This window comes from Ascaphus truei, chromosome 16, assembly GCF_040206685.1.
Source record: "Ascaphus truei isolate aAscTru1 chromosome 16, aAscTru1.hap1, whole genome shotgun sequence".
NCBI lineage: Eukaryota > Metazoa > Chordata > Amphibia > Anura > Ascaphidae > Ascaphus > Ascaphus truei.
In genome coordinates this window covers 42,733,750-42,748,649 of record NC_134498.1, presented here as the reverse complement: position 1 = coordinate 42,748,649, position 14,900 = coordinate 42,733,750, and the positions used below count along the sequence as shown (strand labels likewise).

General features: G+C 42.1%; 1 protein-coding gene across 1 annotated transcript in view; it reads left to right on the top strand.

The window, feature by feature from the left end:
- RADX (RPA1 related single stranded DNA binding protein, X-linked) overlaps positions 1-14,900 on the top strand; it is a gene marked incomplete at its 5' end in the record, with an annotated part of 37,846 nt that overhangs the window by 14,985 nt on the left and 7,961 nt on the right. Inside the window, 8 exons of the mRNA XM_075572668.1 lie at positions 4,400-4,491; positions 5,343-5,465; positions 6,545-6,652; positions 9,255-9,422; positions 11,060-11,220; positions 11,784-11,932; positions 13,086-13,124; positions 14,625-14,713. Coding sequence (XP_075428783.1) covers positions 4,400-4,491; positions 5,343-5,465; positions 6,545-6,652; positions 9,255-9,422; positions 11,060-11,220; positions 11,784-11,932; positions 13,086-13,124; positions 14,625-14,713 — 929 coding nt within the window. The remainder of the gene's footprint in view (positions 1-4,399; positions 4,492-5,342; positions 5,466-6,544; positions 6,653-9,254; positions 9,423-11,059; positions 11,221-11,783; positions 11,933-13,085; positions 13,125-14,624; positions 14,714-14,900) is intronic.

The following is a 14,900-nucleotide window of genomic DNA, read 5'->3' as shown; positions in this document are numbered from 1 at the left end:
CCAGCGTGCGCGCCGGGCCTCCCTCTCTCAGCGTCGCTGAGCCGGGCTGAACAGATGCACAAAGCCCCTGCATCTGTAATCAGCGCTGCCTGGCAGAGGAGACAGCAAGCGCGCTTGGAAGGCGGGTATCACTGTGTGTGTTTGTCACTTGGTAGCTGTCAGTGTGTGTGTGTGTGTTTGTCACTTGGTAGCTGTCAGTGTGTGTGTGTGTGTGTGTGTGTGTGTGTGTGTACATTATATAATATTTAAAAATGAAAAAAAAAAGACATGTGAGAATAAATTATTTATTAACATTGTGCAACTTTGATAAATATATTCACACGCACACACCACACACACATCACACACATCCATATACACCACACATACATATATATACACACACACACACATATATATATATATCTATATATACATACATACACACACACACACCACACATATATATACACCACACATACACATTATATATATATATATATATATATATACACCACACATACATATATATATATACACACCACACATTATATATATATATATATATATATATATATATATATATATATATATATACACACACACCACACATACATACACACACATATATATACATATATACACACACACACACACCACACATATATACACACACACCACACATATATACACACACACACACACCCTGCAGGCCGTTTTTCACACACACACACACACACACACACACACCCTGCAGCCCGTTTTTCACACACACACACAACACACACCCTGCAGCCCGTTTTTCACACACACCCTGAAGCCCGTTTTACACACACACACACACACACACACACACACACACACACACACACACACACACACACACACACACACACACACACACCTTGGTGCTGTCTGGTGGCTCTGCAGTTGCAATGCCGGGCAGGCTGCAGCCCCATTGGATGGGAGCGGTCACGTGACCGCTCCTCTGCTTCCCCTCAGAGGTTTTTTTTTTTTTTTTTAAATGAGCTAGCAGCCCTTGTTTCCCGCTGCTGGCGGCCCTGATCGCGGCGCCCCTCTAGCCAAGCCGCGGCGCACCAGGGCGCCGCGGCGCACAGTTTGGGAAACACTGCTGTACCTGATTCGGCAGTCTGTGGTAGCAGACGTGAAGGTTTTGATAGCTGTGAAAAGCAGGCCAATGAGAGTCAGTGAGGGGTGGGACGCAGGCCAATGAGAGGTGTGCGGGGGCGGGCATTGGACGCAGGCCAATGAGAGTCAGTGAGGGGTGGGACGCAGGCCAATGAGAGGTGTGCGGGGGCGGGCATTGGACGCAGGCCAATGAGAGTCAGTGAGGGGTGGGACAGTGTGGCATTGGTGTTGGACGTAGGCCAATGAGAGGTGTGTGGGGGCGGGCATGGCCTGAGCAGGAGTGACAGGCCCAAGGTCCAATGCGATTGACCCTTGGGACGCAGACATACAGTGATTTCACAAATATATAGTAGATGTCACGTGTATTACTGCTGTGAAGCGCTATGTACATTAATGACGCTATATAAATATATACATAGATGCATACAAAAAAACGCCTCATGCACATGTTGTGATCTTATTGTATATCAGCAGTATTAGACCTCTTGTCCTCCCTTCCCGGGTTTCCCCACAGGAAGGAAGTATTAAGGGCAACGTATAGTTCCAAGCAGCTTTAATCTGTCATATACAGGTCAATAATGGCACCCGCAGAGACATTGGCAGGGCCCAGAGGAACACACCCTACTTGTTTCACTCCTTTTTCTCAAACAGAAACTGCAGTACGGTGTGACGATAGCTTATGACAGGTTGTAATTTACACAAATAACTGGGTTTGAACTGAACGAGGCTTAGATATAATAAATTGTATTTATTCCTTTGGATAGGTGAACACACGATATAGTACAGTAACAAGACAAGAAATACACTTACTTTGGGGATGGGGGATGAGAAGTATGTTGCATAGCAATTCTCTCGCAATCAGGTAACAATTCAGATGATATCAGAAGACAAAGGGGATAGGGATTACCACGATTTATATATTTTTTGTAACCCTATCCTTAACATTAAGTACAGGTGATTGGTCTTCAATTACCTCTAGCCACTCATTAACGTGGGAACACATTTTGATCCATGCCCCCCTGCTAGTTGGTACATGCGCATTCGAACTCTGGGGTCTCATTTCTGTAGCCCCTCATCTGCATCAGGAATGCCAGCTAGTCTACCAGATTGGATTCCTGGCAGGATATTCTTTGTTGTAAGGTATTAACTGGGACACTTAAAGACTGCTCTGGTTTGAGTAATCTCCGCCCTCATGTAAACAGTGGAGGTGACAAAATCCTTTGAACCATACTTAAGTCCTAGACATTGGGTCGCCTCTCTGGCCATATGCTACCCTGGGATGCAAAGGAATTTCCTCTGGGTTTTATCCCTGCTTTGGGACACAGTATTAAAGATAAAACACAAACATATTAAAATATCCGGTTCCGTTCGGTCCAGCAGGTCCAAACTTCCCAGTTCTCAATGCCGGAACTGGGACACCCTATGGTCCAATTTGAGACTTGCTACGACCTTCGGAACCGGAGTTACACAAATACACCTTTAACCGTTTCCTATTTTAATACAAAAAACTCCGCTGTAAATTAAATCACGGTTTTTCACTAAATCCCCATTGAAAACAACGGGCTCCGCCGCCATATACTTTCAAAGGCAAACCGCCGCCGTTGGCGGCTATGAGAATCCGCCGCCATAGACTTTCAACGGGGCTGCGCCGCCGTTGAAGTCAATGGGGGTTTTCCGCCATAGCCGGTCAATGGAGATTGGCCGCCATTGGAATCTATGGGAAAAGTCCCGAACTTTCAAGGGGGTCCATACTCCATCGGGTTGGTCCAAGAGGGTCAAGGATGGTTCTGCAGCGATACCGGAGCAGTGACTACAGATACCCCAAACCCTGATCCTCTGGACCCTCCGGAACCGGAGCTATGGATTCCCAAGTTTCAGCTTTTCACACTTAGCCGTTTTTTTGAGCTGTTTCTGCCACCGCCATTGGAGCCTATGGCGCGACCCGCTCTTCTCGGTTCGACCCTTATCAGGGGTCCAGGATTCGGGGACCCGGTTGTGGTCGAGTGGGGGGAGGTCTAGGAACTTTGGTCAAAAAGAATTTTATTTCTATGTGCTCTAGAACTGTTTATTCCGACGCCACTTGTCGTTGAACTTGACTGCTAAGTGATCAAAGCTCTCTTATTGAAAATGTATCCGCTTTGCGGTTTTGCGGTTTGGACGGCAGCCAACTCGTTCCTGGAAAGCTCCTTCGAGGATTCTCCATTGAAGTCAATATGCCCATTGACTTACAATGGGAAACCGGCGCTCCTCTTCTCGGACGCCATCTGCTGGTCTTCACAGGAAACAGGACCCAAACAGCAAGATTCGCCATTGAAACACATGGAGCCCCAATGGCGGCCTATGGGACCCTGCAAAATGGTGCCTGAAAAGGCGGGAAAATTACACAAAGAGCTATAATCATTGAAGAACTATTAACCCTTGTGCTCCCGGATGGATTCTAGTGTGTGTGATGCAGACACTGATTAAACCAGATATTACAATGAAACATGGGAACAGGGGAATACACATTTTCATGTCATAACAAGGGTTAAATCACATTTCTGGACCTCAGCCCAGCTAACCCCTTGTCTCCCTAGTGAGGTCAGGGGATGGCCAAATGGGGTGCAACCCCTTTAATACCGGGCCACCCCCTCTCTCCCTCTACATACGGTTGGACCAATAGTTGGTTAATCTGTGGCATAACAACAATGATCAAATCCACTTCTGTATAAATTGTGCTTTTTCATACTTTTTTAACCTGTGTTATAATCATAAGAGATGTGTGTATATGTATGTATGTGTATATATGTATTATACTTTTCCAAGCATATTTTGGGGCATTACTCACTCGCCTATTAACTTTTTATTTTTTTTATTGGCTGGCAATTAGTGTATTCTGTCCTATTCTAACTATACCTATATGCTATTATCCGTAGCCTATATAAAAAAAATATCAATGTGTGTGAAGCAGTGGTTTAATACCCAATATATATTCGTCAGCCACCCTAAATAAATATATTGCAATAGTTCTGCTAAACTTCTGTTGGAATATGATAAGTCGTTATTTTGTTCTCTTTATCCTTCATTTCTATCCTTCAGTTTCTATGGGTCTATGTTAGGGCATTATTTCTCCTACTCCAGTGTCCACAATTCCTACCTAGTAATTCATACATGCAACAAGCGTTGAATTCTAGTTATATCCTTTCCTGTAGCCTGATGTATATAATTGCCTAGTCCAAGTAAAAAAAGCACTCTACATGTAGTCATTTCTTTTTTTTTTTTTTAAATATAGGTTGGAGTTAAACAAACTACCTCATAATCGAGTCTGTGATGTCATCGGGCTTGTGACTTACGTAGGAAGAGGCGAACGAATAAGAAAGAGAGGTACTTAAATTGTATCGATCCGTTGTGACATTTGCCTTGAACATTTATTTTAGGAAAGGAAATAAAGCCGTTCAACAAAATCACGGATTTGTAACAAAGCAAGTGAAAATAGACCAAGAAAAAACTGCAATTCCTTATCAGTCTCTGCAGCTCAGGTTCACGGTCTCACCCAGAGAGAAAGCTACGTGTCCAGGAAAGGTGGAACCTGTAGGGCTGGGACAAGGAAGCCAAGCGAACGGATCACCTGTGGGGGACAATGGATCAGCAGCTCTCTGTTGAAAGAACTCACAAGATTGCTGTTCTTTAGAGCTGTAAGCTGGAGGTGGAAAAGGAACCGACAGCCAGTTGATGGGAATGGTGGTGTTCAGACTTCTACGATTGGGAACTCCTATATGTGGGGGCAATTTGCAGAGAGCAAATGGGAGTGGGGCTGTCTCTATTTCCCCCCCCACAGATGACACAATGATCTGTTCTTTTTTTCTTCTTTGTCCCAGCGCTATATGTTCTACCTTTTCTGAATATTTATTTTAGCCTACAATGTGTTTAGTGTTTAAAGCAGCAAAACATGTGAAATCTTATGGGGTTTCAAAAAAAAAAAAAAAAAAATCCGTTCTTTAGTACTAAATAATATTGACTGAAGGATTGATTGAAACTGAAAGGCGGCCATTAGGTTAGTCACGCAATCAGGATTTTGACAGATGTATAACAGGAGCACCAAACAATTGCCAGTTTAGGTAAGAATGTACAATTATACATTGTCACAGGCTTTACATACAGTATACAAATAAGAAAAGAAAAAAAGGGGGAAGGTAGTGTTGCTCCTTTAAAACGTTATGTTTTCTCTTCTACAGATGATAGTGAAGATTTCTGGTTATATCGGTGGGTTCAGATGATTGATGGAACCACAGACAAGCCTTTTCTACTTGAGATCTTTGCGACCTCCCAGCCGGACGTTTTCGAGCAAATCCACCCAAGTATGTACAGCGCCAGTGGAGATACTGCTGTCACTTAGCAATTCCTTTTTTTTACAAACCCTGCTGGGAAATGAATTGTCTCGTGTATTTTATATGAAACCAGACAATAAAAAAAAAGAAATAATTGATAAAGTTAGGACTTACAATGCCAGTCATAATTTTAGCAATTTCTTTCTTTTTTTTTTGTTTTTTAAGAAGTCGTACATCATTGGCAAATAGTGCTGACCAAACTCCTGTAAACTTAGACATGACATACAGTATAACCTAGCAGGGGATTTTAGGAAATATTTGCTTTAAGATTAAATGTATTTGTACCACACCACAATTACGTTTAATTTTCGGAATTTCTCATTGACATTCACATTCGGCGAAAGTTTGAAATACAAACTATAGAATAGTGTTGTAAGCCAAAATTTTGAGGGAGTCACGCAGGTCCCTTTGTTCCATTGGATTAATAAAGTTCACTAGAATTTTTGATGACATACCCCAGGGGTGGCCAACGCCAACGCCAGCCCTCAAGGGCCACCAACAGGTCTTAAGGATGTTCCTGCATCAGCACAGGTGGCTCAATCAGGTTTCTACAAAGCTCAAGTTTCATATTAATATAGCTTTATGGTTTACTGGGCCAGGTTTGAGATCGTTACGCAATACACCAGGGGCGGCCAACTCCAGGTCTGAAACGGCACCAACAGGTCAGGTTTTCAGGATGTCCCTGCTTCGGCACATTGAGCCACCTGTGCTGAAGCAGGGATATTCTGAAAACCTGACCTGTTGGTGGTCCTTGAGGACAGATGTTGGCCACGCTTGGCATACTCCATTTCATGTGATAGTGATTTTTTTTTTTTTTTTACCTCTTCAGTGCTAGAGAGGCCAGCAACGTATTTGTTTGGGTTTCTGGCCCATCTAGCACTTAAGCTGTTTTTTGCTCTAAAGCAAATGTAGAATTCATGTCTATGCTAAATAGTGTGAAAAATTAGTTGTTCTTTTAATGTAGGAGAAATTGCCCTGTAATGAATTGCTAACGCCCCTGCCAAAGTGTGCAGTTCTTAATGGTTCTTGTTTTCCCTTTGTTCCTGTAGTGTCTTATTTGGTGTGCACCCAGATGCGAGTGATCCGAGAATGTCCTGAGGATGCTCCCAGCACTGCATACCTCACAACCTCGAATGAGAGTCAGGTGTTCATATCGGGTAAGGAAACCAAGAAGCTAACATTAGAAAAGTAGAACATTTGATAGCGGATCAGAACCACTTGGACCACCCAGTCTGCCTATTTTCCTACCCGCTGTAAAAACCTCAGTCCCTATTTGATCCTTGGCTTTGCTTTTATATTTAGGATATCATTGTCTTTCCCAAGTGTTTTGGAATTCCCTTACTGTGTTAGCCGCCTCACACCTCCATTATGAGGCTTCGCCATGAATCCATCGCCCTTTCCGTGAAGAAAGTATAATTTCTTTGTCTGAAATATGCTTCACTCCTGTATTTTGTGGAACCGCCGGTCTCTTGAGGAGTTTTACTGTTGTAGTAGCCCTTTTTTACAATCTCTCGTTTATGGTCTGCTGGGGATATGGTGTCCAGAACTGGACTCACTGATGCTCTTTAAAGTGGCATCGCTACTTCTTTCTGCTGCTAATACCTCTCCCTATACAGCCTAGCAACCTGCAGGTTTGGTTTCCCCATTGCTTTGCCCTTCTTGATAGGGTATGTTAAGCATGTAAGGCATTAGAAAGGATGCTCTAGGTCAAGGGCGGCCAACTCCAGTCCTCAAGGGCCACCAACAGATCAGGGTTTACGGATGTCCCTGCTTCAAAAACTGAGCCACCTGTGCTGAAGCAGGGATATCCTTAAAACCTGACCTGTTGGTGGCCCCTGAGGACTAGAGTTGGCCACTCCTGTACTAGGTTATTTGAAGCAAGATAATGTTGAAGAGCAATGGAAGAACTGGGTATTTAATTTGTGGACATGCTGTAAACATGTTACCTGCTTCTTTGCAGCCTCCAGTTTTAGCAGCCAGAGGTCTACTCCTACTTTATAAACCACTATGTGACTTGCATTTTCAGAGCTTTCCCAAGTTTTATTGTACAGTACGATGTGGCTCAGAAATGCTTCAGAAGCCTCCATAGGATGAAACTGAACTTGTTTTTTTTTTCACCTGGGGATCCTGGGCGAATGGTAGATCTGGCAAACAGAATGAAGCCTCGCCATTCTCTCACTACTAAATTTAGGTTTTGTTAACGCCCATGCAGACGAGTTAAACACAACATTGTACAGTATGTTCTTTCAGCCTCGCTGCTACAAAGGAATGTTGGAGTTGCAGTGAGGTGAAAAGCACTCAGATGTGTAAACCGTCCTGTTCGGATTAATATCATGAGATATTATGTATTTTAATCAATCCGGTGCGTCAGGGCTTAATGTGGTTACCGTTTGTCTTAAAATACAATATACAGTATTGGGTTTGTGACAGGGCAAGAGCCTTCCTGGGTCTGTGCTGATCTACTACTTGAGAGCTCAATTGGGAGGGCTATCACTAAAAGTGAAATATATGTATTTTAGAGGGCCATAAACGATAGCCAGATACCCGGCTGTCAGCCTCAAAGGAAACTTAACATTCCTGAGATACCCCTTGTGCATGACAGAGAGAGGTGACAAACAGCTCATGCCTTAGTGCCATTTTTAATAAAGTCATCCAACTATCATGTGACGTTATATACTTTGCATAATAGGAAGTACATATCTGTCATTGTGATTATACAAACCAAACCGTACCACACACTCCATGGGTAAGAGGTGCCAAGGACAGATATCCATTTGTCACTCAAATTTAGGAGCAAGATGGTCATAATTAGTCTGGTTGCGTCCGTCATAAGTGCCTCAATCTATTGATATGATTCGTGTGTGTCTAAGTATTAGAGACGGGAAGTTATGAGTGCGTTTATATATTGAGGCAAGAAATTAGTAATCTTTTTAGGAGGTTTTTCCCCCTCTGTCGTAAAACAGTCCATCTCGCAGCTGATTTACGACCGGGGTGGGTTACACCAGAGACCTCTGAGGGAAAACCTATAATATATGGTAGCGTACTGTATAGGGATTTCTGTTTTATCATGTTATTTTAAGAAACTGTTCTACATTTATTGTAATTTCATGTAATCTTTTTCTGTAATCTAAAGCAGTGTGTGTGTGTGTATAAATATACACACACACACACACACACACACACACACACACACACACACACACACACACACACACACACACACACACAATAAGTGATGCTTTGGGCTCTGAATGAACTGCTGCACGCTTTGTAGAGAGGATTTCCATTTTCTGACACATTTTGCTACAACAAATTTTTATGTGTTAGGTCCCTGTTTATTATAGAAAAAACTGTGCATTTGAGACCCTGACAGATATGTATTAATTACACATTTCACATATTTCTTGGGTTGTGGCAGTGGAATTGTTTGCAATTGAGTAAGGGGTTAATATTAACTCATTGAAAGTACATTGCGCAGGAGTGTTTGACAAAGAGCTATGCGCGAAACGCTTTAGAGTGTTCTCTCCTGCTCCTGGATGATGATTTTCATTGTCTTGTCATGGTAGACAAATAAAGTTTTTTCAAGTGATCCAGCCTCCATCCATTTGTGGTGTGCACCGCTACCTGCTTCCCCCCCGGGGGAATTCTTCCGTTGTTGTAGTTAATGCAGCTTATCTAAAAAAAAAAAGTAGCAGTTCCAGATAGTGCATTTGTTCTTTTCTTTCATTCACATGAGGGTTTCTTCTTCTTTCTGCATAGGCTGCCACAAAGGACAGCCATACACCACCGATCACAGAGTCAAACGCTTCATAGACTGGATCAGAACTCAAAGGGAAGCGGATCTCATGAAGAAAACGGTCATTGGGGGTTACCATCCCCACCCAGTGACGCCAGCAACCTTCTCACAGTATTGCAAAGACAATAAGGGTAGGTGCGGTTATCATTGTGTGATCATTTGGTCTAATATCTACTCATTTAGAATGGAAAAGTTGTTAGCCCAGTCACAGCTATGGGGGACTACGCATACAAGGAGAAAATTGCTGGCTCTTAGCAATAAGTCGGTTAATGGTACCAAATGGACACTTTTACATCTTTATCTGACATTAAATTAATTGTTCAAGCTTCACTATATTAAAATGTGTATGTGTGTGTCTGTCTCTGTCTGTCTCTCTGTCTGTCTCTCTGTCTGTCTCTCTGTCTGTCTCTCTGTCTGTCTCTCTGTCTCTCGTCATGCATATACATAGCACTTCACAGTAGTAAAAGACAAACCTAAATAACATGACATAATGGGAATAAGCGTTTGAAACATAAATGTAAACTTGAAGAAATTACGTCCCTGCCCCGAAGAGCATACAGTCTAAGTGGTATGTTGGGAGAACAGACAGAGACAGCCTGTTGGATAGTAACAGCCAGACTGATAATAGGAAGTGTTGTACTTGGTGTCCCCATCAATGTCCATTGGGACCACAGTGTTTTTGGAGACTGCACCAGACATCAGAGTGGCTGTTGCTCACATGAGATTTAGAAATGTTATCTAAGTGAGCACATACCTAAAACTAATGCCTTAGAGTTGCTGTTCCTTTTGGTTCCTTATTCTCGGTCACTATGTGAAAGCACGTGGCAGATTTTGACCACAGAGAAATAAGATATCACTTTGAGGCCCATTCAAACACGGCCATAATTATGCAAATGCACTCATGAATCGTTTCTTTGATTAAAAATGACATTCTAAATCAGCCTTTATCATTTTATTGAGCTATAACTGTCTTTTTTTCAGTTAAGTTTAAGCCCCAAACGAACCTCCAGTAAGAGTATGTCTTGTGCCATTTGTTCTGCGTTTAAAAAATAATGATCTTTGGCAACAATTTGCTGCCATAAGAAGAGGCTAAAAAATACATCATCTCTCAACCATACTATCTCTTCTTTTTTTTTTTAATTTATAAAGGAAGGGCAGTGTTTGTATTCTGGGCTCATCTTTGTTCCCATGCTTTATTAATTGCTCCCAAAACCTACAGAAACATTTAAAGACCTGAATGAGGCAAGAGGTTTTTTTTTGTTACTTGCTTAACTAACTTGATTAGGAGTCGGCAGGTTAGTGGTTATGATGATGATGAGGATAATAACAATACACATTATTTTTCAGGTGTGCGTGATCTAGATCAGGCCTGTCGAGCACGCGGCCCTGGGGTTTGTTTGGCTGGGAGGGGTGATGGAGAGGAGAGATTTTTTTTACTGTAATGCAGCATGTTGCACAGCATTAATAAGGAAACCTCAAGGCAAACACAGATGCGTAGGTTAGAGTGACTCTGCGAGTCAGTTAGACCGTCGGCTACTTTCTTTATTTCCTTCGGCCCCTCTGATAATGCGGCCTGAGTCTTGCAGTCGGATTTAAGAATTTGCCCCAAACCCAAACCTATTCTGAGTTTGATGTTCCTGCTCTATATACAAAAACAGATTTGACTTTGTAATATAGTGTAGTGTTTGAAGAATAACAGATGTATGTACTTGGTGTCAATTTTAGATTTGTTTTTTTTAAATGTCAAGTGAATTAATTTCTTTTACAGTTCAGTCGATTTTAACAACTTTCAATGACCTAAAGAAGGCAATAGCAAATCTGCATTACAGAGAGCACAAGCGCCTTGCTATTCAGGGAATGATTACCGCTTTAAGATTTGTACAGTGCAACAATGTGACGGAAGATACTTCTGAAAGAGAAACTTGTCAGGTAACAATACGGCTCCAATTGTTACTGTTAATGGTTTTACTGTTGGAGGGTAAAAGAAGGCCCCTCCCACAGCAAAAGGTATGAGTGGGAGTCATTCATTTTAAATGAGCAATCCAAGCAATATTCTACATGTTTTTTTTATTTAAATAAATCAGTTCTGTAGTATTAGCTAAATAAATACTGCATTTTAAAAAAATTATTATTCAACTCTTAATGCCATTGCTAATGAGTTTTAATATACTGAGCATCCTTTGATTTCTATTGCGGGCTTTTATCCCACCTCCCCAGCAGTGCAAGATCTTTGAAACACTTTCCTGTTCGTGATAATTTGTTGGCAACATTCCCAGCAGTTTGAGCTGCAAACTGGAGCAATAGATAATGTTACCTTTGTAATATAAGGATACATTGTAGCTGCTGAGTTACACTGACTGAATGATTGTTTAATGCAGCTTGGTGGATTTGGTTAATTAAGCAATATAGCTCACCATTTAAGAAACAAAGTGTATACAAGTACGAGTATGGTTTTGCCTAAGATGGCATTTTTCATACATTTTTTTTATAAGGATGGGGTACCCCCTTCTTTCCCAAAGAGTTCTGGAAACACAGGGCGACTTTCAAAAGATCAAGTTCAAAAGGGTCAGCGAGGGAGGTCAGAGCTCCACGTGCAGCATCAACGGACAAGAAAAAGACCACACCAAGCAGTAGTAAGCCGGTAAGTGATGGTCTATATAGCCCACTGTTCAGATATTACAGTACTGTACTTGTATGGATTCAATGTGATACTGCCTTTAAAGCAGCAATACGGGTTTCACTTTATTTTATTTATTACAGGATTGAAGTAGGGGGTCGTTGAAGCCTAACTGTTCCAGGAACCCTCTGCTTCCAGAGATACTGTACTTACCTCCGTAGGGGCTGCCGGTATCTCTGCAGTCAGAGAAAATGTACGCCTAACGTAATGGCAGCGTTTAAATGTCCCGCAGTCCAATAGGATACCATAACATCATCCGGTGCGGCTTCCTTTTGTACCGCGTGACCTGGGCAATTACATTTTAAAAGAGATACCGGCACCCCCTACGGAGTAAAGTATCTCCTGAAGCCCTTTTTGCGTCTTTAAGCATCTGACACCATGGTTCTTTTACCAACAGGGTTTCTTCCAAATATGTCCAACAAGTCTGGGACACGGCATGCAATAACTTTAGGGGTTGTCCTTTGATTTTTGATTACCAGTAGGATGCTTCATAAACACAATACAGCTGAACCCCGTTATAACACGGTGCTTGGGGTCCACATAATGAGGCCGCGTTATAACGGAGATCGCAAAGGGAAAAAAATGGCCGCCTCAATCAGGTGTTCCGCGTCTGCTGGAGGGGGAGAGCTAGGATAACTCTCCCAGCTGTCCCAGACCCGGCGGCACCCCCACGCAGGACTTACCAGGAGCAGCTTCGTAGGGTGCTGGGGTTGCGGCACCACGGGTCAGGTATGTGTGTGTGTCTCCGTTAGCAATAAAGCATTGAATGTTCAATAAAAATCCCCCAACCACAGCTGACGTCATTCGCGCAGCGCCGCTTTAGAGGATCTGGGTCGAAGTTGCATGGTGGTGCCGGGGGAAAGAAAGGTAGGATATGTTCGGGAGCCATGCTCAGACCATGCTCATAAGTGGATCCGTTTGTAGCGCATCGCGTTATAACGGGGTTGAGCTGTATTATAAATTATATTGGTAGCCTGGACAAGAAGTCTTTCAAGAGTGTATTCATAGGCTGATTTATTTTTTATTAATATTATTTTAGTTGCACATGTTGATGTTTTGATCTCTTTGAAGATTATGCACACTTCCTTATTTGTCCATTTTGGTTATTTCCCCTAAGGAAAGGATATTTCACATGTTCTGCAAAAGAATGGAATAAGTAAGTACGCAGTGCATTTCTAGAATTTGATGTTTACATTGCGAACCCTCATATTTGGTATTTGTTGTATATATTTACAAGTCGCTTCTTTGTATTCTATTTAAAAGCTGATAAAAAGAAGCAGATAATAATTGATGTCAAATGATTTTTTTGTAGGAGCATAAAAATCAGTGATTGTGGCTTACTTAAGAAACCGTTTATAACTTTATTACTGAAATCTAGTTTGCTGAAAGGTATGAGCAACTGTTCTATATGTGCTGTTCTAATATTAGACGAAAGCTTTCAGGCCTACGTCTACAGAGTATTTTTATTAGCTTGCATTATGAAACAGGTGTTGAAAATAGCAGAGAGGTTATTTAATGCTTCATTTAACATTGTTATGTTTGAGGTTTTTTTGGTCTATTTTACCTGTATTGATGCTATATTGGGAAAATGGCATATTTATATCACTATCTTGCTGTCGCTGCGTGGGTGGGACATAGACTTCCTAACCTTGCTTGACAAGACTATAGGACATTCTTTATACATCCTAATCCCTCCTTTTATAATGTCATAGACTGAATTCCCAGTAAGCCGTGCCATTTAGCAGTGGTACAATTCATCCTTTCAAATTAACTCATAAACCTGACACACCTAATTATGTTCCTATCTGCCAAGTTACATATTTGGAATGGATTATTGGTGTGGTGAACCTATTACGCGGCTATTCTTACATGGATTAAGACGGGTTACAGAGCATCATGTTCAACAATGTTCAGCTGGCCTTAAATTAGAAACTGTTCTTACTCCTGTATTAATGAGTGGAAGAACAGTTTTATACCCACACACCCACACACCCACACACCCACACACCCACACCTTTTCCTCAGCCCATGCCTACTCTAGTTAAATACCTAAACGTCTGCATGGTTTGCTGCTGAAATGTACATATTAAAAAGTGTAAAATGTGACTAGGTAAAAAGTTGAGGCATCGTGCATTTTTTCTTTTGTTTCTTTAATACAGTAAAGTAGGGGTGGTCAACTCCAGTTCTCAAGGGCCACCAACAGGTCAGGTTTTCAGAATATCCCTGCTTCAGCACAGGTGGCTACTCGTCTGAGCCACCTATGCTGAAGAGCCACCTGTGCTGTCTTCAACTGAGCCACCGATTGAGCCACCTGTGCTGAAGCAGGAATATCCTTAAAACCTGACCTGTTGGTGGCCTTTGAGGACTGGAGTTGGCCACCCCTGTAGTAAAGGGATGAAATCTGAGATTTTCTTGCTAGGGCAGTAGAAATGTGTCGAGTACACGATTGCATTATGGAAAGGCCCCACTTACATAGTTTATGTTCATTACACACACACGTAATGAAACAATAGTAATTGTGTATTCATGTGGCCTGTTTTTGCTGCAGGACGGTTTCTAAGCATATGGGTCTTCTTGCAGCAGGAATGGTTAATGGCCTGATGTCTACAAGTCCGGCTTTCACAAAGCAATCATGTTTGTTTGTTTTTTCTCGTAGTCATTTTGTTGCACCTGAAAAGAACAATGTTGTGCACGAAGTAAGCAACGAACTGGACACGGGCGTCCACGAAAAACACTCTATTGGCGGTAGAGTATTTGATTTTCACTTCCAGTGGTTGATAATGCGTCAACGTGTACAAAGACTGGTTTCAGTACCCAGATACCCAGAATTGCTCTGAATATTCCATTTTACATACATTTTGAATCGTCAGTAGAATAGGCTGGGCTGAAGGAGAAGCTTTAGATCAGGCCGCCACCCGGTCAGGTTTTCAGG